This window comes from Sparus aurata, chromosome 6, assembly GCF_900880675.1.
Source record: "Sparus aurata chromosome 6, fSpaAur1.1, whole genome shotgun sequence".
In the NCBI taxonomy this organism is placed as follows: domain Eukaryota; kingdom Metazoa; phylum Chordata; class Actinopteri; order Spariformes; family Sparidae; genus Sparus; species Sparus aurata.
The window spans coordinates 15,902,189-15,929,007 of record NC_044192.1 but is presented as its reverse complement, the minus strand read 5'-3'; the positions used below and the strand labels follow the sequence as shown (position 1 = coordinate 15,929,007).

The 26,819-nt window shown below is 39.6% G+C and overlaps 1 protein-coding gene across 11 annotated transcripts in view; it reads right to left on the bottom strand.

Annotated features, from left to right (window-relative positions):
- The window catches only part of atp2b2 (ATPase plasma membrane Ca2+ transporting 2), an 86,807-nt gene that overhangs the window by 10,907 nt on the left and 49,081 nt on the right, over positions 1-26,819 (bottom strand). For 4 of the 11 annotated variants that reach the window (XM_030419529.1, XM_030419530.1, XM_030419535.1 and 1 more), the window contains 10 exons: positions 25,601-25,693; positions 22,966-23,007; positions 20,420-20,584; positions 18,367-18,581; positions 17,823-18,065; positions 7,272-7,513; positions 5,678-5,912; positions 1,587-1,766; positions 1,394-1,481; positions 1,047-1,153 (listed from right to left, as the gene is read on the bottom strand). In XM_030419529.1, coding sequence (XP_030275389.1) covers positions 1,047-1,153; positions 1,394-1,481; positions 1,587-1,766; positions 5,678-5,912; positions 7,272-7,513; positions 17,823-18,065; positions 18,367-18,581; positions 20,420-20,584; positions 22,966-23,007; positions 25,601-25,693 — 1,610 coding nt within the window. The remainder of the gene's footprint in view (positions 1-1,046; positions 1,154-1,393; positions 1,482-1,586; positions 1,767-5,677; positions 5,913-7,271; positions 7,514-17,822; positions 18,066-18,366; positions 18,582-20,419; positions 20,585-22,965; positions 23,008-25,600; positions 25,694-26,819) is intronic. The other 7 variants (XM_030419533.1, XM_030419536.1, XM_030419539.1 and 4 more) reach the window with 3 other exon arrangements.

The window sequence follows — 26,819 nt, the reverse complement described above, 5'->3', positions numbered from 1 at the left end:
AACCTGCTCTGTTTATATGCAAGTTTCCCAACCAATAGCTGCTGATGCATTGCTGCGTTTCTCAACACATTACCACCTCTTGTAGGTAAGTGGAACAGTGTGAAACCATCAGCAGAAATGTTTATATCATCACCTGCGGGCACTTGGGCGCTGAGACAAACAAAACTGGGACTCACAAATAAAAAAGTCTGCTCAGTAGCTCTACTTGTAATCAGAAACTCCACAGGAAACCTTTGACTACCAGCTACAGCTACAGTGGACAAACCTTCATCAAACCTTAGTCAGCTGTAATGTAACATGCTGTGACTCTGTGTGTATAAGAGGTAGATAACAAGTTTGAGCACAAGTCGAAATAAAGAGCTACAAGTTTATGCCAAACCAGGCGGAACGTTGCCGAACCTGTTTGAAAAAAAATCATTAAATAGAGAGACTAGGCCTAAACATCCACACTGCCATCACTCCCTTGAATGACAACTTATCTTAACTATGTCAACTCTTAATTCATTAATAAAGCTAACTAACAACCAGTCTAAAATCCCTTAGACAACGAGACAGACGTTGACAATGAAGGGGTACTTAAGCTCATCTGACAGGGCTGTGGAGTCATGACAATACAGCCTGGGAACCACCGCATTACGTTATTGGACCAAGGAGGAAATGTTGCCCTGGGTGAGCAAAACAATTTAATTTGTGAAGGGAGCAGAAAATGAGAAAATAGCACCACAGCAATAAAACAAATAAATATAAACCTGTAAGTTACAAGGAGAACAGAATCAGTACTGTAATTTTTTTCTTTCTGTCGTCTGGAAAAGTATAATGTACTGCAGAGAAATTGTGTGGTCACAGGAATCCACTAGGGGGAGCTCCTCATCTATGCAGCCAGAGGCAGTGTGTCTGAGAAGAAACCCTAAATACTGCAGAGGTGAAGAAGACATCTGCAAATGTTGACCAAGATCAGCCTCAAAAGGAACCAAGCAAGGCAGTAAAAGTATGAGATAAAAACAAAACAAACGAAAAAATAAAGAAAGATAATGGGGTTTGCTCACCATGGCGAAGCCGACATCAGCTTTCTTTAGTGCAGGTCCATCATTGGTCCCATCTCCTGTCACAGCCACCACCTGCCTCTGGTCCACCATAGTACTGTCAATAATGCCTGTCAAACACACACACACACACACACACACACACACACACACACACACACACACACACACACACACGTAAACAAAGCAGCACACACAGCAGGTTTCATATATTGACTAAAGCACCCTGAAACGCAAGCAATCTTTATCAAAACAGGAGCGGTTATTTACTGCCTTTGCAAATCCCAAACATCTGCAAATGTTAAACCAAGATCAGCAGTAATGAATACAAAAAAGTGAGATTTGTTCACCTTTGACGAGTGTGTGTTTGTCGGTTGGGGATGATCTGGCCAGAACTCGCAGTTTAGGCCAAACCTTATCAATCCGCTCCTGCTCCACCTAACACAAACAGAAAGAAAAGACAGGTGTTCGTGATTTAGCCTCAGGAAAGTTCTTCTACCTGAGCTCAGCCTCTCTGGCTCACTCTGACAGTGGTTACTGTACCTCTCCTTTCTCATTGCGGATCCTCCGGTTGAACTCTTTGCCATCGATGCAGAGGAAGTCTTCTCCTGGGTGGATGATACCGCACTTGATGGCTATGGCCCTGGCTGTGTTAATGTTGTCTCCTGTCACCATGCGCACTGTGATGCCGGCGCGCTGGCACCTTATGATAGCATCGGGCACCTAAAGAGTGATGCATAGACATGTGCACAAAACAGTTAGGTTATGTGTGTAGACAGTCATCACACAAATAACTTAAACCTGTACAAGTCATTTTTTGTGTTGTCAGACACTTAGGGGCAGCGCTGTGAATACAACATTGAAATTCTAAGTCCTGTATCATACAAAATTGAAATGTTATCACTTTCTTCAACAAACTTAGCAAAACATGCTATGTTAACATTCAGTACATCTGGAGCAACATTAGCATTGATATGTAGTTGTCTTTCTCGCAACCTGATGAATATTAGTCCAATATCAGTCATTTGAGCCCTATTTTGGTATGCACCAACTCTGGAGACAAATATTTGTCTCTTTGTGGCTAAATACTCCAACAAGCTCACCAGCTCAGTTGGGCTGAGAAGAACAGAGAAGATAATCTATTGAGCAAGCCAGACTGATTGATTGATTATAACATAGTAGTACAAACAATATACACATACAAGTTTCTCATATACCACAAAAAATCCACCAGTAGTTTCATTAAACATTTTTATCCAAACAGTATTCCATCTCTTTTTGCATAAATGACATACACAGTATAATCAAGCATATCTGAGCTCATTTCCTTCCAGATAGTCGTCTAGAGTAGAATAATGGGGAGATTTTACTGTATGGAGATTGATCTGTGCTGAATCCAGCGAGCAAAAAGCAGAGTATTTATTCAGAAACACATCTTCCTCCTGACAAAGGTCAATGTAGGCGAGCACTGCTCTCCAAACCCACACATAAACAAACGTGTGCACACATACAGTAACAGCGACTCACATCCATTTGCACATGTACACAGGCCTAAGACTTTTTTTTCTCTCTCTCTGACACACACACACACACACACACACACACCACACAGAGCCAGAAATATGCACAGTTTCCACTTCACACTCACAGACACTTGGGCATATTGCACATACACATGGGAGCACGCTTGTACTCATAAACACACATGCAAAGTACAACATAAAATGAAAAAAAAACATCCCCAGCAATGTGGAAACATATTGAAAACTAAACTGTCGAATCAAGCTGCAGAGGGATATTACTAATTTAAAGGGAGCTGATTAAGCACTGAAGAAGGGCGGGTCTTTAATGGCATACATGTAGAGGTTAAACATGCAAAAACATATCATGTAATTCTACTAAATGAATTTCACATCTTATAATTCTGTTGTATGGATCGTCATAGATAGCTCTGAATCAGGATTATGTGCAAAAAGTGAAAATTCTGATTTAATGCTAAATACTTAAACCTGCTCCATCAGTAGCAAAATCAAGAGTCTTTATTCAGTAAGCTGACTCTCTCCACTGTACACACAAACTTTGTTTAAGCATGTTGTCCTTTTGTTCACCCAAAAATGGTGTTTCTGGTCGGATATATCCTGAAAGTGATGACAATATTATTCATACAAATGCGCTTAGTGGCCATTAACTTCAGTATATATACAGACGCTGGTTTTGTGGTAAATGATAAGCAATTACAGACAAATTAATTCATTAGTTAGTTTGAAGTAATGTGATCTGATATAACATAGAAGCCCTTGGAGTAAATATTGTTACAAGTGGAGCAAGATATTACAGCCTGCTATCACCAAGTCATTGTTATCAGGATATCAAGTTCCAGTCTGCCTATCTGTCATCCCTGCTGTCTGTTTTACTCTCCTTTCCTTCAGATTCCCACTGCTCTACTTGACTGGTCACCCGAAAGAGGAGGTAGAGAGAGGGGGAAAGAAGAAGAGGAGAAGAGTGGAGGCTTATTAAAAATACAATCTGGCCCGACAAAGGGAGAGGGTAGGAGGCTAGTGGGTGAGACTGGAAAACAAGCCTCTTGTGTCTCTAATACGGATCTGGTTACACTCTTGCTTTCCTCCTGTTTCTCTCCTTACTCGTCTTCCTTCTCCTGCGGTCCGTCATCCCTCTGACATGAGTCTGATTTTGAATCTGTGTATCTTCCTCTATCTTTCCTTCTTCTTTTCGTTCTCTCCTCGCTGGTCTCTTTGGGGGCAACCCTACAGAGCTGCTAGTTACATTCTGGAGGAAGAAATTGGGCGACTCATAAACCAGCCAAAAACATGTTTGCAACTCTGTGTGACCTTTTTAGCACAACGGAAAGTCATCTCATTTCCACTATTAACTGGTCCTTACTTAGAGATCTGGAAAGATGTCACTGGAGTGCAGGGGTGCTCAGAGCACTGCTTTTCCACACCAGTTATTGAAAATGTCAGATGTTAGATGACTGCTGTGCCAGAAGCCTGCTGCGAGTGATGCAAGTGAATATATCCACAAATGTTGCAGGATATGTTTGTGTGTATGTTTTGTCCTGAACTTTTCTTGCCACTTTTACTCTTTATTTCCATTTCTCTGGACAAATCTATATTGCAGTTTGTTTAAATATTCAGCTTTGATAACACTGTGATACAAAAAAAAGCTTCTCACTAGACTAGTTCTTCCTAAGATTGTGGACTTATTTACTTTGAACATGATTTTATTTTAATCTTGGTCTGTTCAGCTGTTTACATAACTTGGCTCCCGACAGAATGAGACAATAAAGGCATGAGGAGAGAGGAAGGCAGGTGCAGAGAAAGTCAAAGGAAGAAAAACGAGAAACCAGAGAGGGGTGAAAGTTAAACCCTACAGTGTGGAGAGAGGTGGAAATGAAAAAAACACGATGGGTTTCAGAGTGAGGAGGGGGATGGAAAAAAAGATGAAAGGAGGAAGTTGAATAATGCAGTAGTCAGTTAGCTTCCTGCTTCCTTGTACCTGCACACAAGCTGTCAAGACAGGTCAGTTTTCCTACTGTACACGGATACTTTCCCCTCATAAATGTATATGTAGATACAAATATATTGGAGCTAATGTATTAAATAAAAATAGTAATTAAAAATAGTAAGTAAAGTAGCGGCACCAGTACTTAAGTATACTAAATGTGCTTGGTCAGAAGACCTTTTTCAAGAGTTGCTTATGGTCTGAGTCCACACCTCAATATGTGTAGAGTAGACTATGTTTCTATACTTTTCTAGAGCCGTGTCTCACCCAGAAATTGCGTATTTTAAGATCAAATAAAACAAACCGGTGTATTAAAATATTATCTGTATGATACAGTAAACACAAGCAGCAACTGCACATTAAAATAAATTATTAGTGTACAAAACCTGAGCAGCGCACATCAGTCAGTCTTGAGTGTGCATTTCATGAATCAATAATCATCAGTGAAGCAATTGATCATACACGCACCCTAATGTCAAGTCTTTCAAATAACACTTGATCTCTCCCTGCCAGCTGCAGGCTGCTACTGTCGCCACAGTCTTGTTGCTTTGTTTGCTCTTTGTCCCCGCTGCTCCAGCTTTTTATATACAAGCGATTTAATGCAAGTGATGAGAGGAGCTGGTCTGATGTAACTAAACTCCAAACAACTGTTTATGTGTCTAATGATGGGCTTTTAAGGAAAAAACTGAATTAACTTTGCCAAATGAATAGAGGCTTATTAATAATCACATGATTTTGAAATCGAGGACCCACAAATAGTGCTTTAAGAGGCTTATTAATAATCGCATTTCAGGTTCAATTTAGAAAGTAATCTAAATGTATTCATATCTATACCCATGTCATGCCTCACAGTTTACGTATATAAGTTTGGACAGTTGCACTGTATCATTGCTTGGGCAGCATACACAAGTGAAACAGTAGAGATAATGGATAAATCTTGAAAATATTAAAACTGTTGAAAGGACAGAGATCTCATTATTATGTTAAACCTTTAGATAAACGTTTTGATGAGAGCACACCAGCCAGCAAGCCGCTGATGCTGTACAGCTGCATGCACACTGTATTTGACATCCACATTCAGAATGCTACCAAAACATCTCACTCCCTCCTACCTCTGGTCGGACGGGGTCCTCGATCCCAACAACACAGATGGCTGTGAGGTCATTGAGGATGCTGTTCTCATCGTCCCAGGCGGGCTCAGGATCACCGGGGAAGTCACGGTACCCCACACAGATAGTCCTCAGGCCATCACATGCCATTGGCTCGATCACCTTCTTCACCATCTCGTCCTTGTCCCGTGGACGGAAAAGCCTCGGCTCTCCAACCTCGTTCAGGATATGGCTGCATCTGTGATCAAGGGTGAAGTGGTTGGATCGTCAGAGTAAGTATGGCAAGGTGACACAGCATAAAAAACTCCATATGCCGATGCATCCATTTAATACAATATTGAATGTTAAATGAATTTGTGACTTTGAATTAACAGAAAATATTTTTTGGTCTAAGTTATCATTATCAGTGCTTCATCAATGCTGGACAAATAGGCACACTTCAAGGAACTGCTTCACAGTTTGGGGATTATGCTTATTCCCTTTTTCTTTTCAAGAAATTGGTGAGAAGAATTTTCATATCTGTGCATTTAATATTAAGCTACAGCCCGCAGCCGGTTAGCTTAGCTTAGGGAAAGACTTATATAAGGGGGGCGCAGCTAGCCTAACTCTATCCAAAGGCAGTACACCTACCAGCAACCCTTAAGCCCACAAATTAAACCACTTAATCCATCTTGTTTAATCTGTTGAGAAACCAAGGTCTGAAAACAACAATCTGCCACTTTGTGCTAAGTTAAGCTCATAGGTTGCTGGCTGTAGCTTAATATTCCACGGACAGATATGAGGGTGGTGTTAGTCTTCTCATGTAACTCTTGGCAAGAAAATGAATAAGGGCAGTTTCCCAAAGAAAAGAACCATTGCTTTAAAAACAACATCACGCTTCTTCACAGATCAAAAAAAATATTTTTGATTTTTTAACTCCATCTGCTGACGAAAGTTGTGATATAACTGAAAGCTGAATAACAGCTACTAAATGGGCTCTGAGGTGAGCTTGTAGCTCAACAGTTAGCTGATTTCTCATAAGCTCAATAGCTAAGATAATGCTAAGTGCAACATTTAGATCTGAGTCCAATTCACCTACTGTAAGCCATTTACAAAAAAAATGACACAAATTTGATACAAACATGCATAAAACCTTAAATTTTAGCTGAAATTAATCTATTTTAATCCATATCTGTGTTTATGTTAACTGTGTTCAGCTGACAATGACTGAGAAACCAACAGGACATTGTTGTTCGTTTTAATTTCATGTTTCATTTTAATGTCCATCATTGTAAAAAATGTCAATTTCTGCTCCTTTCTTAAATTTGTGGAGGAAGCTTGATAACTGCCTCTGGTCTGTTTCTCACAGTAACTCATTTGTTGCTGTGCCGTTGTAATGTACTGTCAAGTGTCACGATTGGGTGACCTTCTAGTGGAATCTCAGCCCACACTCACTGCTTACTGCAAGAGGTTATACCCTCAAGCACATTATGTACTTGATTTGCTATACATTTGGTAAAAAAATCAGCACTTGATTATATCATAGTACTGTAGAACAAGGTTGCATGCTGCAATCATTATCTCAGTTATCTCATTGTCATCACAAAACCAGACTCACTTTTTGAGGACAATCTCAGAGGCTCCTTTGCTGTACATGCGGAAGTTCCCATCGGGCAATTTGACGACAGTGCTCATTGACTTCCTGACAGAATTGAAGGTGTAGACTTTGTAAAGCTTCTCTTCTGGGATCTGGTTTCTTATTGGCTGGTAATCCCGCTTCAGGTCCAAGACCAATCCCAGCAGACCGCACTCTGTCTTGTTGCCCACCTGCTTTGGCAGACCACCTTCCTTATCTGGGGGCTGGAGAGAGGCGGAGGAAGAGATTTTTTAATGTTTAGGTCTATTTTCATCCTGATATTTGGTGCAATAGATATACGGTGCTTGTTTTCCTCCTGTGGTTTTCTTTCTCTCATTAGTTGTTGTGATGATTTAAAGCCATTTTAGGACTATCACATTTATGATTTTATCCATTTTATAGTTGTGTTTTCTCTCACGGTAAATAAAGACTCTCAATTCTTCAGCTGAACACAACTTAAGAACAAATAGTGTATGCTGTTTGCTCTGTGCTCTATTCAATCAATGAGATTCTCTTTCCTTCAGTGCAGTGCGACCAATGTAAGGCTTGAAATAGCTGCTAGTGATAATTGACCGGCTAGCAGGTGAAGGGGTTGCTCTGTGTGGGAGGGTAGGAGATGAGATAGATGGAATCAGATTCGAGAATGTTCTTATTTCAGGCATACGGCTCAGCCCATTGCAATCTGGACATTTGTTAAATTTGGATATTTAATTGTACATTTGGAGCTGTGCTTTTCTCCGGTTCACTGAAAATTTCAGTATCCACATTTCTACGTGACTGCAACGATGGGCACAGAATTTCTATGACCATGCTGGCTTTTTCCTGATTAGGCTGTTCATTGTGTGATCAATAAAACATCAGAAAACGACATGCCCAAATTTTTTGTTTAGTCCGATTTACAATCCAAACCCCAAAGATATTTAATTTAATGTCACAAAACAAACATAAAAGCAGCAAACCTTAATTTTTTAAAAAGCTGGAACCAGAGATTTCTCATTTTTTGCTTGGAAAAACAATCAACTGTCAAGTTTGTTGCTGATTAAATTGCTGTGATTTTTTTCTGCCTCTCGAAGCTGGAGTGTGTTTGTTATCAGTCGAGCCTTTTCAATATAACTTGTGTGCATGTCTGTACGAAGCTGTGCACGAGGCTGTGCAGGTGCTACAGTAAATGTGTGAAACTGCATACACACACACACTTACTGTATGTGCGAGTGTGCGAGCGTGTGCATGTGGTCAGCTTGTGGAAGACTCAGTGTTACCATGGTAACACCAGGCAAAGCATACTTGGAAGGAGAGACTTGGGGGAGAAAAGTGAGGGTGCTCTCTCTCTCCGCCACTTGGGGATTCTTACTCTTTGGCTCCGATTCTCTGACAGGATTTTCACTCATCTCACTTCACAATGTCCTCGAGTCTTTCTGTGTCTCCCCTTTTCATCAATTCCCAGTCCTTATTTATCGGCATTTCCCCGAGCTTCACTCCATTTACTACCCCAATTGTCAAATCGCACGGTAATACAAGCAATAAAGCATATAGTGTGACTATTCATATTTATGTGGAAAAAGCACTGTTTTCTGTTTACACACACACACAGATCATCATAACGACACTGATACTCATAGGTCCGGACACGTCTGAGATTGTGTAATTCTTACTGTCCTTATTTATAATGACCTTTTTGACATAATCACACAATCCTGATATTCATTTTAGTTTGATAAAAGGAAATGAGCAAAATTTGGACAACATCAATCAAATGTGTTGCTAAACTATGCTTAAGTAAGTGTTAATCAGCAGATTAAGTAGAAGATAGATAGTAGAAGATAAGCCTTTTCGGTCACATTTGGTTCATTCGGATCCCCATTAGCTGGCACTGAGCTGTAAACTAGTCTCCCTGGGGTCTTGCTATATAGTACCGAGAGTGTACTTGACACCTACACACACAGCTAAAGAACAGCATGTCAGGTACACTCACCTTCTGTAACACACACACACACACAACACGGCATGTCAAAAGCACACGCAACATAATGCCTCTGACTTGCTGCTAAACAGACACCTCGGTCTGTGCTATTTGCCCCAAAATAGACTGACTGCAGGCTTGCTGTTCCGCGTCTAAACAAGCCTCCAACCAGGATTAGATTTAAAAGGATAGCTTGACATTTCGACATTTCTGAATTGTACTTTCTTCTTGTTGGTTTCTTTGCTCGGCACTTGCAGAAATTTGTTGAGGGAGATTCTGTATCGGCAGTGCAGTTAATCACATTAATGGCTTGTTGAAATTGTAGCCCTCACACTCTCCGTCTAATGAACTGCTCTTGTCCGTTTGCTAACGAGGTTTTGATAGATAATGCTAATAAACAGTTTTAATGTGCCCTTTTTACGATGACTGACAAATGCTCAAACACTAACAAAATACAGCAGCAAAATAAATCTATTTACCTTGAATTTCCATTTATTTCTCGATGGTGTGATTTTCCTGTTTTTGTCCTTGTCTACTCTGTACATGCAACATCTTTTGCATGTCTGTCTGTCCCGTAGGGAAGTTTCTTATCTGCACTGAGTGTCTAAGAATAGAGGGTGTTGAACTTTATGGTGTACAGGCTGTAAAGCCCTTTGAAGCAAAATGTTGGGCTATGTAATTTTAAATTGAGTCATTTCTATTTGTTTTTTAAGCAGTCCGTCGAAATGTGGTTGAACATTGCAGACGCGAATGAGTAATACATCTGCTTTCAACGTTTGCTTAAGCAGCTCAATATTTTCAAACCACAATTTCTTGAGAAACAATGATTATTGATTTTATTCAGGCTCAGATATATTTTATTTGTCCATTTAGCTGCAGCTGCTATGAGCCAGAGGTTCCAGCTGAGAGGGTTGGAGAGAAAGTCAGCTAAAATCTCATTAATCATTAAAACCCAATCAGACTGCTGGCCCATGTTCACCTAGTAATTGGACATATCTGGTTAATGTTCAGCTGTGTGTCTCACAGACACAGTCAAGAGTATAAATACTTTATACCGAGTTTGCGGTAAATAACAGAATTAATGCCTTTCCCTAATGACCAATGATTACATCAGGAAGACACTGCCTGTCATTGGCTAATGAGGGGATGGAACAAATAGCCTCATCTGCACTGTCTGCTAAGTGTTTGGAAGAAAAGGCTCCCAGCAACGGACAAACACTAACCTAAACAACTTAAAGTAAAAGACAAGCTGGAAACAGTGCAACAAAATGTATTATGCAGTTTTAAGATAACGTTTAAGACTTAAGACTGTTTAAGAGTGCTGATGACTATATATTTAATGGTTCATGGTAAGTGCTTTAAAGTTGAAACACTAAAAATGGCAAAAACACTGCCTCGCCAAGCTAGAGCTGACTGTTTTTTTGTTTTTTGTTTTTGTTTTGCTCAAGTTAAGGAAATATTAGAATTGTGGTTATTTACCAAATTACATTTAAAAATGCTTAAGCTTATTTGGTCTATTAAGGAGCCACAACTCCTCTGCCTAGCTGAAAGATGCCAAAATCTAACCATGATATTTTTAATCATACAAATTCATCACCCATTTTGAATAAGGAACACATCCCAAACGCCACTCTGTCGGAAAACACAGGGACTAACAGCAGCTGCATAAACAATCCAGGAGGTAGGAGAAAGAGCAATGATGAGCAGAAATAAACAAAAGGCACACAGAAACAGTGCTGCCTTTAATTCTCAGAGATTCCATAGAGGTTTAGCTTGACGTGGGCCTTACGCACAAGGACAGTTGCTGGCATAGGACACCCAACGTTGGCATGATTGAGCTACGGTTGGCATGTCCTGGCCTTGACGTGGCGGAGGACCAGCTGCCCTCTCCATGGTCCTTGGGTGTTCCCGCAGGCAAGGACATATGCCAGAGGGAGAGCTGGCAACTTTACTTCCTATTCCACCTGCGGCTCTCCTTAATCCATCCCTCCTGTTCCTTCAGTTTCTCCTCATTTTCTTCCTCTTCTCTTTACAACTTAACCCAACCTTTTTACTCTTCTGTCTTTCTCCCTGATTTTCTATTTTCTATTCTGTCTATCATTCTCTCAACCGTTTGTATCCCTAACATCCCTCCTAGCATTGAACGTCATTCTCCTCTTCGTCACTATCAGTGTCCCCAGTTTCTTGCAGCGGCATCTCTCCTCCTCCTCCTTCTCCTCCTCCTCCACCTGCCTTCTTGTTCCCTCTATGCATGTAGGAGTGGATGAGATTCTAGCTCTCCACATGACCGTACCAGCCAACTGGGCTAAGGCCTGAAGGCATGCTGGAGGGCAGTAATACAGCCTTCCAGTCCATGATGAGGACACTTGTCACATGAGTGTGGTACCTCTCTCCTCCTTTTGTATAATTTTCCCATTTTCTTTCATGTTTTCTTGTGCACTTACCCTTGCTTTGGCTCCCTTTCCTTCTTTGATACATATTTTACCCCATTTGCTTTCAGGTCTCATTCCTTTATTTCCTCCTAATGTCAGAACGTGTAATATAAAATCTGTGTAAATGTGCTTGAATAATACCCCCCTTACAGTGCCAGTACTAATAAGGCCTTCATTTTATAGCATTACTTTTACCTAGAAATGGATACCTCAATCCATTTCTATATTATAATGAAACATGTGCTTGTCAGCTTGTGAGATGAGTGAGAGTTTTCAAGGAGGATATCAATCTTATCCCTTCGTGGGGCTAAAAACAAATGCACAGGAATTGGTATCTACATGGATTTTAATTGTGCTGCTACTCTGGCCACTATTTAAGCTCCCCTTTGTCTTAGTTTAGCAACTTTATTTTCATCTTTTCAGCAGTTGCAAATTCTGTCATCACATATTTTGATAGCTAAACAGAACACCTCTCTACCCTGGGCGTTGGCTCCGATGTGTGATTGGGAGGTATTTAATTAGCTTATTAAGAGTTAAGAGAAGAGAGAATTTTACAATAGATTCAAAACCAGGTCTCATCAGCATTCAGCACTACTCAGTAACATGGCAGAGGGATTTCTGTTTCTTCTGAGGCTGTACACCTTGTTTTGTGTATTTCTCAGCCAACATCAGCAACATGCATTTGTTATTGTGGAAGCTTTTGGGTAGTTTGATTTATTCACAGTTTGTGGCCTTCTTCATTTTTATTGACATCTTTTAGAAATGTTTCTACTGTCCTGACACCTGAGCTCAAATGAGAAAAATACTGTGATTTTCAACAATTACAAGAGATTTTTGCTCAGCTGTAAAAACTCTATACTAAAACATTTTTAGATTAAGGTGCCTGACTTGATGAAACATTTCACAGAGTGTAACTCCACCTGTTTTACACATCAAAGTGTGTTTACAGGTCTTGGGGAGTACTTCTTTATGTGTGAAAAAGTAGTATAAAGCCTTTTGTGGCTCCAGAGGAAACTGCATTTAATCTGATTTATTGCCTCCAGTGATGTCACTGAGTGACTAGGTTGCATTGTGGGTAATGTCACTTTTGAAAAGGAACAAGAATGCCTGGAATCAAAAGGTGATATTTCTTTTTTTTCTTTGAAACTGTCCATTATGAGTTTGATGGCATTATAGAAGTGCAATTATAGACCAGTCGACTGCTTTTCAAAACCTGCTTTTCAAATATGGTGCTCATATTACCCACCATGCAAGTTAGCCACTGAGTGAAATATAGAGCCAAAAATGGCTTTATGTTACTTTTTGAAATAATCAGTGGTACTCCCCAAGACCTGTAAACATGCTTTAATGTGTAACATTGCTGGATTTACATTTACTTGAGTGTTAAGTAAATTAAGACTGGTATGCAGGTTTAACTGGTTACTGTAAAATTAACTACAGAGATTTGTTAAAGGCAACACAAAATTCACTTACGTGTTACTTACAACTACATACAATTCGAAATGTTTGGTAAAATAATCCTACAAATGTACACTTTTATCACCACTGACTCCAAATTCTCTAATTAATTATTTTCTATGTATGTTATGTACATAACTGACACATGCTTGCAAAACCTTTCAGACACAATGAAAGTATGCAATCATTCATGTTGTGTGTGGAAAATGCAGGGAACCCAGTAAGCCTTGAGCCTCTGAGATATCACAGCATTGTCATTCTAATGTAATGACGACTTCTCTTTCACTGCCATCTCAGCAACACTGTCAAGTTGGTAAGCAAGTGCTGAACACAGAGCAAGAGTACAAGAGAAGATAGGACATACTTCTGCTAAAGATATCTCTGTTTCTGCATCCTTCACTGATCTCTTTTTCACTTTCTGGGTCCACAATTATTCCATGGGGACACTGGGTGCTTCAAGCTAAAGGCACAAAGACACTCTCATTGCTCCTCCATGTTGGGCAGACAAGCACGCAACGTCCAGATGACACTGTGAGCCAAATTCAATTATATCAGGGCTTCACTACTCGGTACTGAGTGAAAATGAGGCTGCTGATTTAAATTACAAACAATATCTCGCTCATTGTATAGAACATGAACCGAATCTTGTTTTTTCTAACATCTTCTCTTCGACATCAGGCCCATTCTGTTGAGTCAATCCCTTTAACTAAAACACCGAGCTTCTGTAAATGTCTTTGCCTTTTCCCAAAGCACCTATCGCTCACAATTAAAGCCATCTGTGTTTGCATAGGTGTGCCTGTGTGTGAATTATCTACCTCTCTTGTCCCTGACCGGAATAATGGCCTGAGCAGGTGGTTGAAGCAACATGAGACTGAGCTTCCAGGACTCGCACACAGCTATGCTAAACACACGCCGCTGTGCTGCGAGAACACACACCTGTGATCTGAATACCTGCAATGGTGTGAGTACTCCTGATATGACAGATGTGTGTGTTTGTGTGCAACTGGCTATGCATTTACATTTCACTACTGCCATTTCTCACTAGACACACAGCCTTCTTGTAGACAGAGTTAGTGTGTCATGTTCATGATGAAAAAACGTAGAATGTGAAAGTTGAGAGAAAAAGATGGTAAAAGAAGGGCTTTTTCAATGAGGCAACTCAATGCTGTGAGGTTCTTGCCACAGGGGATGAGGCATGTTCCCTTTGAAATGACGTGGGTATACTGACGTCACTGAATGCTGTTCACAAATTGTTATATACTGCAGCATGCTTGACTTATCTGCAAAAGACATCCAAGGCATGTGTGCATATTTGTATGCATGCTTTTCACGTGTGCAAATGAATACAATATCTATCAGCATGTGCATGTACAGTGGAAGTATGCGTGCATGGATATGTTGTGTAAATGTGTATGAATTTCTCCCTCGAGGATGAGGCTTCTCCACTTTAGACTGTGTGTGCTGACAGAAGACGTCAAGCTATACCACTAGCTGTATTATGAAGCTGGAGAGGCAGTAGGGGGACTGATATGGGTATCAAAGCCTGCCTCTTTGCCTTTGTGCCTTTGTGTGGTGGCCATCAAAGACTTCCATAGCCATCCTGGCATCCCACAGGATTGGCCTCTTATATAAGAACACACCAGCCAGCATACTGCAGGACCGGAGTGGTGCTGAGGGAGTGGGGGTGGCTGGGGGAGGAAGAGGGGGATGCACTAAATATTCCTCAGAAATGTCCCTTTTGGATTCTACTTTCTGAGTTCACTTCATTTCTTAATTACATCTGTGCTTCTCCATCTTGCTTTCCTTTGTTCATTTTCTTTATTCTAATAAGAGCTCTCAGTAAATCAGTACATCCATGCTGACGTGTATTGTATTATCCACTATTTATGCTCTAAATTTTGGGTTCTGCACTATTATTATACATATACATCTACTTATTTATGCTTGGTTGGATGAACTAATGTATGTACTGTACATAAGGGTTAATGCATATGTATTCAATGTGGTCAGTTGGGGAACTATGTGGTTTGCAAGCTGCAGTGCACAAATGCTGTAGGAGATCACTCTCGAGGGAAGGTAACCAGTCCAGGTGTCTGAGTTGATATCATCTGAAGTTTAACCTAAGTTTGACTTCTACTTTGGTGCATGAGGTAACCTCTTATGAATGAAGAGATTATAAAACAGACTAAATGTGCCATTTAATCCACCAAGTCTAAGCTCTGCTGTTGCTTAATTCCGTTGAGCTAAGCAGCTATGGAGGTACAACAGTCTGATGTAATGCTGCAATGCATTCCTCCAGGTTTTTCTAAAGGGATAACATCTTGTTAATGTGGCACATCTTGCAAAAGAAATGCTGTGGAAAAAGGGAAACTGAGGTAAGCACATTGCTCCATCAGCAAAACTAAATCACAGTTTGAACCATGTAGACAGCATTCACATACCTTAATAACATAAAAATATTTTTTCTTGGCCACCAATCTAATCTGTTACCGTCAGTTCCCACTAGAGAACCACAATACTTTCATTGCCCTGTTCTCTCTTGTTTTCTAGAGTTTGTCTTTGCCTCCGAACAACCAAGTATTTTCATTTAAGACATGTTTTTGTCCACAAATTTGTGGAAAATATCTGACATTCATAGTTATCGTGTTACACTGCAGGAATATTTAGTTCTTAAAAATCTTTCTTTTTTCTCGAGTTGGAATCATGAATTTAGCAAACACACTATTCAGGCAAATTCACATATAAAACGTCTCAGTTTGTATTTCTGAATGCACCCTTCGCTCATCTAAGTTCAAATCAGTGGGTTTCTGCTCAGCATACAATATACACTATGTGATGAAAAAATGAATGCACCACTAGTAGTTTTCATATTCCTGTGACATTACAAATTTTTCGGAGTCCAAAAGGACTGTACTGATTTATTAAGTTATAACACAGATATTAAATTGGACTCCGCCAACTCCGCTTTGGCTTGTCTCAGACTAGACTCAAAGATCTCCACCACTCCAGACTGTGTTTTTCTTATGTCTATGCCCCCTAAAATGTCTGACCTTGACAATACTGACTTGTATCTGTGTAAACTTTGTAACAACAGAGATAATTTCACATTCCTCTACTGAACAGGGAGATGTTGTGTTCTTTCCTAAAATGCGGATTTAAATTATAAAAACCCAGGGTTAAAAAAGGGGGTAAACTAAATTTGAAACGCAAAAACTTTAGGGAGGCCTGGGTGTACAATACCATGTATTTGGCAAGAGGAAGAAAGCAAGCAAGGTGCAACTGTAAGATAAACTGATTAAATCAAGGAACTCTATTTGAATTATTGACAGCAGATACTAAGCAGGTGTGAGGTCAGATCTGAACTGACTGTGACAAGAAAAGCTTTTTTTTACATAGGAACATTGTCTGTGGAGACATGCCCATGCTGCATAGCTTTCTTTACAAACAGGTAAGGTTAAATAATTAAATAAATATGCCATGTACATTGTGACTGTTTAATACATTTACATAGGTGCTCTGTGGAAATTAAAACAACTTTTAAAACAGCATAAAGTGGGAGACACAATTATGCTTCTTGAACGCCAGAAGTAACTGCATTGTGCAAGTGTATCTACTGTGTTTCAAGGAAGACTTAGCTAACTCGAACTGAGTAGCATCGGAGCAGACACAAATATGTAACTCAACATCTAAGAAGCCAAGTGACCAGCGCTCTGTTTTCTCCAAGACTGCAACCGTGCCTTGAGGGGTAGGAAGTGAAATCTGTGGGATCCTTCTAACGCAGATGTCCCGCCTGCTCAGCTCATTCCCCATGCAAGTTCCATAAGGGCATATTTCAGTTGGTCAGCCATCAATGAATAGACTCTACAGGGGCTTACAAGGATAGTGACACACAGACAGGCACCAATGGTGTATGTGTATATACAGGTACATGGTCATGCCAGGAAAATTATTACTCAGCCATGTTGCTCTAACAGTCTGAAGACATCCTGATCTTGGCAATCTTTCCTTTGAGTGATATTTTTTGCCAAGTGCTTTATTATGTGTCACACCTGTGGCCTGAAGGAATATCATCACAAACAGGTTTCCGATTCAGTGCTTAGAGCATGTAACATGCCATCTGTCTAGATATTTTTGCATATAACTATCCATGTATCCAGTTCTTCTTGCATACAGGTCTAATTGGCTTAAAGAAAATCTCTCTTCACTGCATTCACTGTAAACAAGGGATCATCTAAAGCACTTATACAGATTGGATTCAATTACAGTCTGCTATGCTCTGAATATCAGATAAGACAAAATTACACAACCGTTCTAAAGGTGACAAGTTGAGTGAATGCCTGATGAATCTAAAGCAGCAGCCAAGGACAAAAACTGCCTGCTTTGCCAAGAAGAAGCACTGCAGAATGGTCTCACTGTTTCACGGCTGCTGTCGTCATAATTTGGTTTTATTATCACGGGGGGGGGGGGGACTGAAATCTACACAGTAAACCCTACATTTTAAAATATTTTTTAATTACATGGGCTTAGTGTAATAGATCATGTTAAATATTGCCATAAAGGATTTATAGAGAGCTACAGATGATGTGCATTATAAAATGGAGGGAGTGTATGTGGTGCTGGTTGTAGTGGCGCTGATAGGACTGGCCTTTACAGCAACAATGAATACAATTACGGGTGGCTTACCAGTATCTTGGTGGTATAAGCGCTGTTGATGGAGATGGAATGGACCAGTAAATCCAGTGCTTTGGGTGGCAGAGCTCCAGGATCTGGGATTTCTTTGTAGTGCATATCTCCAATGTAACACTGCACAGCTGTCATGCGGTTGGTGGTTAGCGTACCGGTCTTGTCAGAGCAGATAGCTGTAGCATTGCCCATCGTTTCACATGCATCCAGGTGACGCACCAGGTTATTGTCTTTCATCATTTTCTGTTGGAAAAAAAAAAGTGTGATGATCAGGATCTGTTGCAATGCATGGGTCAAAATATCTTAAAATACTTAAACTCTTAAAGGTCTAAATGGTTGTCCTAGGTCATCAAAAAGTGACGTTTTGGTTTCCCTAGGTGTCAGGTGCAGGGAACCCCCTGCCCTCAAATTGGACCTTTATGAAGGCCTGAGTGAGCTGATCAGGCAACACGCTTAGCATACTTGGCCTTCATCAGGATTTTATTTTTGTTTGCTGCTTTGGATTAAATACGCTTTTAACACAGCACTGCATGTGTTTGTTCACCTTGACAGAGTAAGCCAGGGAGATGGTGACAGCCAGCGGCAGCCCCTCTGGCACGGCCACCACCAACACGGTCACACCGATGATGAAGAACTTGACGAAGTACTGGATGTAAATGGGAGTGCATTCGGTCATCCAAGGGAGCTTCTGCAGCACGAAGTTGTCAATGGCAAAATACAGGACCAGGATGATGACTGTGATGGCCGACATGACCAATCCTGGAAAAAGAAATCATACAAAAGGTATGATATATAATGAAAGTTGGTTAAACAGATTTAATATTGTCACTGGACACTGATGTTTGTGTTTCGATAGTTCAAAGGTTGAGTCTAAGTGGAGTTTCACTTTATGTTTGTTAAGTTTGACTAATAACAGTTATACAGTATGTATGTACTGTATGTGTGCCAGTGTCAGAGTTTTGGCTGCCTTGTTTCCAGAAGCCTGTCAACTTAAAATATAACAGTCTTGTCAACCTCATCACAAAAGGAGGCAACAAGTTATTCAAACCAACATCGAACCAACTATAAAACGTAATATTTATATAGAGAGATATGGACAGATATATAAAAAATAATATAAATAAATATATATAAACAGATATTTGTTTATGCTTAGGATGTGTTTCTAAAGAATAAATACAACTGTGTATAAAAAAATACAATTGAACACCTCCACAAATATTTTTAACAAAAAAACAGAATATTATCACCTTCATGAATGGAGGATTTATTGCAGGACTGTTGTATTAAGCGGCATTAGTTTTAGCTTGGTGGATATATAATCTTGCAGTTGCAGCTGACTGTTTACTTCCCTTAGGGTGTTGTTAATTTCCACAAGGGAGAAGACTGGACCAAACCCTCCTTCCGATAACCTATAAATCCCCCTGCATGACAGTATGATGGCTTGTGTGGATTTTGTGCATTCATACACAGTAGTGATACCGTGATACCTGCTGCTTTACAGTATCAGGGGCTGATGCATTAACATGCAAAGTAAAAATCCAAGTCCAGTAAACTTTACAATATTCACATTTTAAGTATATGTGCAGTCTATATTCCCTCTCTGAAAACTAATTGGCCAATGGCTTATTAAGTGCGGACAGAGAGCAGATAAGCCACAGTGACATAGAAATGGGCACACATGGCCCTGAAGTGTATTAAGTACAAACGTTTTCTGCCAGACCCGCAGGAAGGCCATATGATCTTAAAATGTTGCCTGTATGCTAATCCATCCATGGGATTTTATTGTTCTGACACCACGTCCTCATTCCATCACTCAGACCAACAGTCTGATGTAACAGCACACTGTATAAACTTCTTCAAGGGAGTCTCAAAAAAAAAGAAAAAGAAAAATGAAACCCTTAACTTTTACTAAGATTAAAAAAAGCTCCTCAAAGAAAATCTTGGCAGGATTTTTGTAGATTTTTTTTAGGAAACACAGTTCCTCCCGAATGGTCCAAAAGCCCTTGCATATTTGCATGAAGTATTTTAGGTATGTAATAATCATGGCTATCATCTTCAACAATAATCCTACTATCTCGCTGCTGGGAGGACACCCACAGTGTGGGCATGCTGGCATGTGGGCACTTGTTACTAAAAATGATTGCTGCTACAGACCCAGTGCAAGTGTTTTAGACATCACCTCCATGCTGCTATAATTTGCTTCAAATTACATTACAAACAATTGATCATGGCACGGATGGTGCACACTTACTGTAAGCTGCTTTTGGATAAAAGCGGTAAATAAATGTAATGGAACGACTGTAAAATTGCACTAGTGTAAGAGGTGCATAATGCAGTCTCAGTTGTTCCCAGTACAGTGATTCAGCAAGTCCCTAGAGGAGAGGTGATTAAAAAAAACTAAAATGAACAGGCTTTTCTTCATAATTCAAACACTTCAGCATTCTTCTTAACTGCTCTGATTGCTTTAAGCAACCAGTAACTCTTATCACTGCCACATATTGCTTTGATGGACAGGATGATGGTTCAGTACCTTTTTGTCCGTGACTTTACTGCCTCACTGAGTAATTGATTTGTCTGTGTGAAATTTGCTGTACCTGCTTTGCCAATCTGGACAGCCAGTTTGGTCAGCTTCCCTTGCAGCACAGACTTCTCCTTCTTCGGAACGGACACCTTCTTCTTCTCTTTCTCATCGGACTCCCCGCCTTCAGCACTCTTCAGAGGCTGCATCTCCATGGCAGCTGCTCCATCCTGCTTCTTCACTGTAAACACCACAAAAAAAAAAAACAGACAGCCCCGGCGTTAGAAGTGTAGATTAGACTGAGGGAGTGAAGAGGAGCAAGGAGCCAGGCTTCTACACTCAGGTGTTACACTAGCTCGAACACATTCAGACATACAGTTTAGATTTACAACCAAGAAGAGATCACATGACAACCCATGACCAGATGTCCCTGCATGTATTCATGGTGAAATCAAAGAGGCGGTGAACTTTGTTTCCATACAGAAAATGTAGTACAATTTGAAGATACTGTAGGCCTTATTTTGCTGTAGTAAAGGAAACACTGTGTTTATCATTCACAATATCTTATCACAGACACATTTCTACGGTAAATCAGGAATAAATCAGTAGTCCTACACCCATGGCCCAACTCATGTTCATGGATAATCTAGAAACTTGCTTAGTATTTGCAAAGAGTGAGGAAAACCAAACCTTATATACAGTGCAGCACATTTGACGCATTAAAAGGAAAATTCACTGCGCTTCAGATACAAGAATAAACAAAAGAAAAAAATACCAGTCAAGAAATGAAAAAAAAAATGAAGGGAAAGGGGATAAAAGTATAGTTTAAAACAATAAAAACAAAAATCTGTAGGTCTATTCTAATGTGTTTTCATTTTACTCTGAAAACAACTGTGCAGACCAGTCTTACATGACCTCGGAGAAGTAAAGAGTGTAGACATCTAAGGAGAAGGAGTATTGTGTTCTGGCAATATTATGATCACAGAACTGCATAAGAAACTATCAACAGAATGAAAAATTAACTCAACATTTTTGAAAGCTCATCTCTCATAAATATAATGGCAGGAAATCATTACTGAAAATCCCCAATTAATGAAGTAGAAACATGACACATGAATGTGATCATACATTTGTGTATCATGTATGTCTTTATTCATTATTTTTTAATATAACACTGTTCTGGCTGTAAAACCAATCCCAATTACCTCACCATCTCCATCTCTCTACCCCTCTTTCTCTCTCTCTCTCTCTCTCTCACACACACACACACACACACACACACACACACACACACACACACACACACACACACACACACACACACACACACACACACACAGTACTGCGCTTCTCTGTAATGTAACCCATTGCCAAGAATCATTTCAGCCCAGTTTCCCAGTAACAATGAGGCACACTCACAAAAAACCTTTTAATGTTGAACATTTGTCATGCTGTCTGGTTGTGCATTTTGTTTCCTCCACCCCCATGACTCAAGACAGAAAGTGTCTGTATCCAACTGTACTCAGTACAAGAACAAGAGCAAACACTAATGTAATACAAGCTCAGGACAAAGGTTCATCTTGTGAAAGCTACATTTCGGTCTAGATTCTAGCTGTTGAATGGGACTGTGGTTGTCATGCTAAAGTCTATGAAGCCCTTTTGCCGGGGAAACAGTTTGTGTCTGTTCTTCCATCTTGCCATGCTTTTTTTAAAGAAAGGAAACATACTTTGACATGACATGAATGCTTAGACCTGGTAGATGGACTAGCAGACTTGCTTGTTAAACAAACCAAATAAAGAGTGGTGAGGGTGTCACTAATTTTCAATATTAAATCTTTGAATGTCTGAGAAAATATTAGTCTGTTTATCAACAGGTGTTGATAACAGCTTCTGAATGTATGAAGAGTTTTCTGCTTCTGTCTTATCTTGAAAACGATATTGTTTTTGACTGTCAGACACAATAAGCAAACCGAGACTCAACTGACAGATTAACAATAATAAAAATAAGTCTTAAGGTAGTTACACCATGAAAATGTGATAGTATGCCTTTAATCCCAGATAACTGAAGTCAAATCATTTGGGATACATTTCATGAAACAGTGGTACAAGGGAGTGGTATATAACTTGCGGAGGGAACCAATAGGACACTTTTGGGTGTTTTGGGTGGAAAAAAGGCAAGTCTCTGTGAGGCAGTTGTGGGACAGGTTTCTGCTCTCTTGTAGAGAACAAGCCAAGTCAACAACACAACAAGAACAACAACAGAACGACAGACCAGGGACAACGCATCAGTGACAGACAGAGTGAAAAGGAGGGATTTTCTACCCTAATATGACTGGAGGTAAAACCTGGGTCAAACACTTCTCTAGGATTTGCTTCAGACTCTGTTAAAATCTCTACGCTAAATTAGCCGTGTATGACAATCTAAGAGACAGGAAGGTATTAAGAGTATAGAATATAATGTAGGCTGAAATAAATAAAGCAGTGGAGGATTTTCCACCTGCATTTGACCCAGAGCTTACACCACACACCATAGAAGGGAAAAGATGAGGAGGAGGAGGAGAAGGAGGAGGAGGAGGAAGAGAGAAGGCAGGGGAGGAGGAGTGAAAGATATGGTTTGGTTACCTTTAATCTGGTTGCTCTCCATATTGCCATCTTGCATTTTACCTATGATGGAGACATACAAGACAGTAACAACAAAAAAAACCAAGGCAGACAAGTCAACAAATTATCAGCACAGACACGACACACACAGTGAGAACCAAAAGTCACACATAGGGAGACAGGAAAATGACTTTTAATACAACGTCTCTGTGACAGTCACATAGAAAGGCTTGTGATGTGTAAGTGATTTAATGTATCTAGGCTACAGCTACCTGCAAGACATTAATAAAACAAACTATAACCAAGAGTCAACGACGAATACTTAGTGTGCAGATTTTCTTCTATGAAGTGGGAGGGAATGAGTTTTTAATAGACTTTATTTTATTGCACAAGCAACTAATCAAGTTATTAAAAATGCTTAATGGGTTCTTTCTGAAACAAAAATATTTTGACACCAAAATTTATCGTGTGTAACATTTATATTATGCTGAATAATTACAACAAAAAAAACTAAAACTACACACACTTTAAAAAAATATATATTATCCTGACTGATATGAGCACAGGTAATTCCACACACATTATCAACAATACGAGTCAAATTGTCAGGGTATAAAATGTGATATCAAGACATACAGTAGATAGAGCATTACATTGAACACTGACGGTGAAGGAGAGAACACCACGGACACACACCACACGCACACACATTACAAACAAACAAGAGACAGCATGCATAAGAGGAAAAAATTCAGAAAGCACATGCAAGATAACATACTTAGAGAAAGACAGATTGGAGATGTGAACAATAAAGAGAGAGACAAATAGAAGGAGAGAGAGGGGAAGGATAGAGAGAGAGAGAGAGAGAGAGAGAGAGAGAGAGAGAGAGAGAGAGAGACAGAGCCTGAAGGAAAAGCCTCCCACATTGCGAAGTTACATAAGAACAACTGGAAGAAAATCGAAATCTAAGTTCGGGGACAGTGAATTTATGATGCTGTTGGATTCTGCTTAGACGACGATGGAACTTAATTTAAATGTGTGTTTCATTCAAACAAAGTTTTAAATTATAGAATCAACTTGTTGGTTAGTTTATTCGAGCTACTGAGAGCTGAAGCACACATACAGTGTATATCATATATAATACAGTATATATCGTCCTGTCAGCTGATAATAACATAAAACTAAAAGTTACAAGATTCATGTGCTTTCAAACCAAATGTACACACAATAATTCCAAAACAAGACATCATGATTAAGAAACCATTTATCATACACTGCAGTGTTGATCCCATTATCTGCCCAGGCTATAATTATAGAGATATGCTCTGTTTGTCTCAGTGGTAGGCAGGCTAGAAATTGCACAGAATGTGTCTTTTTAAGTGCTTTGTACTTAAATGTCACAGATAAAAAGACTCAGGTAGAGCTGAAAGAGCAGAATTTTTCCAGAATCTTCGGCATGTATGTGGAGAATAAATGACTCATTTCACCTCCACTTCCACATTAGTCAGTTCCCTGGAGTCACAATAAAGCTGAAGATGACAAATTGCTCTGTTCCAGCCCAGGACAGCACAAGGTCATCATTACAGTGCAAATCACGCCCCTCCTGCCTTGAGTACAAACATTTTGCGGCTGCTCCCCAAGGGAAAAAAAGATAAGATAAGAGAGAACCCAGTGCTTCGATGAATGAAGCTAATCTTTTTGCATCTTGTCCAGCGAACACAGAAATGGAAGATTTGCACTAAGTGATCTCAGAGGACACCCAACGAAAGAGATGGCCCTGCAGTGCGATTGGCCACCATTCTTCAGCTAAGGTCTTATCTACTGTCAGAAATATGAATTAATATGACAATCATTATAGAACACAATAGCCACTATAGGCACGATTTAAGGGAGTATTAATACATTTTGAGAGGCTTCTTTATCTGCTTTCTTGCCAAGAGATAAATGAGAAGATTGATACCACAAAAATATGAAGCTACCACCAGCAGTTGGTTTGCTTAGCTTTGCATTAAGACTGGAAATAGAACCTACCTCTGTAGACTGGCAACAAAATCCACCTACCAGGGCCTCTAAAGTTCACTACTTAACTGATTACATCTTGTTTGTTCTAGTTTGATTTATTAAATAGGAAAATGAGCCAAGCTATTTCTCATTTTAACTCTCAGCAAGAAACAGAATGATAGTATTTCCCAAAATGTAGAAAAATTCCTTAAAAGACAACCCACTTCAAATGTTGCAAGACTTCATAAGTGTTAACCTTACACACCTCCACAAAATATCATTCTATGAATAATGTGCTTAAAAGGCTCAAAAGGTTTTGACTACTTTTAAGAATAATGAGTTTAAAGATGAACCAAAAAATACATATATCTAAAGTAATTACAAACGTTTCCGAGACAGCTATGTAGCTTGTACGTTAAAAGGTTACAAGACAAAAGATAGCATGAAGAGAAGAAAAAGAAACACCAGACTAATTTCTACGACTACAGAGGACATGCAGTGACAGCATGGGTACAAAAGGGTCCAAAAACTGAACAAAAAAGGTAGAGCAGAAGGTGAGCTCCCATGATTGGAGGCAGTTGGAGGATGGAGAAGGTAAGAGGAGTGAAAAGTCATGACAGAAAGAGGTCAGAGATCAGAGGTTTTGTCAACCTACCATTAATTAGGCTGGCACTGCCAGGGGCATTAATGCCTGCAGCCCCATCCGTGGCTATAGTTGCGATGGGGTGGATAGGGGGATGGGAGCAGTCTAGCCAGTAACAATGAAGGCCGAACACAAATGAACAAAAACGCACACGCACGCACACAGGCGTCCACGCACAAACATACACGCGCACATGCACACAAAAGACAATGAACAGAAATAACATGGTTATAGCACATTTAAGAGATTCAGCATATGTATCTGAATACTCAAGTCTAGTTTGTGAAATTAGTGATGTATTTTTATCGATGTCACCTTATGTATGTCATTAAAGTGATTTACTGAGTGTTGTGTCAATCAAATAAACAACTGTGACATTGAACAGACATGAAACATGAAATCTGAATATAACATATATGGAAATATAACCAAAAATGTGCAACCAGAGCTACAAAATAGACAAACCAACTGTAAGTCGGTTGAAAATGCCACCTTTTGTTTATACATATCTGTTACGATATACTAAATGTAATGTGCTGTATGTAATTTTGCATGTATAGTTAACAATACAGAGTAAATCATATTATGTTCTATGTGATATACTGCATTGATATTCGTTGTAGTTTTTATTAATTTGCTGCAATGTGGAGTTCGTTCAAACCATGTTATTCATGTAATATCATATAGCATCACAAAATCATAATTTGAGCAGAAAATCTGAAACAAATAAGCTAAAAGGTGTTGCATAGCCAATCTGAAAGTAAACTCTCCTGCAAAGTAAACAAAAACGTATTAGCCAGGAAAATACACATGTGCCAACCGCTTAAGTGATGAGGCTAATGTCCTTTACTAGTGAAAATCATAAAGTCTGTTATGGTTTTCAAAAGCAAATCACGCAATCATTTGTTCATGTTTTAGACAGCAGTCACATAAACTGTGATTAATTGTGGAGAAAAAACTGTAACCAAAGGTCAGAAACTGCTTTTCATTTTTCCTTCTGAGTTGTGTCCTGAGTTCATTATCAACGAAAACATGATTCATAATGGTTTAAAAGTTTTATCACAATTTGAAAAGCAATTGCATTCACACAGCATCCTGACGATTTTAGTCCTGGAGACTTATATGACTGCAGTTAGCCGAAACTATCAGCTGCCTATGGGTAATTGTATCTCTCAATTGTTTAAGTTGCCCTAATTAGACCAGTCATACGTGAAGTATTGAGTGTAGGTTG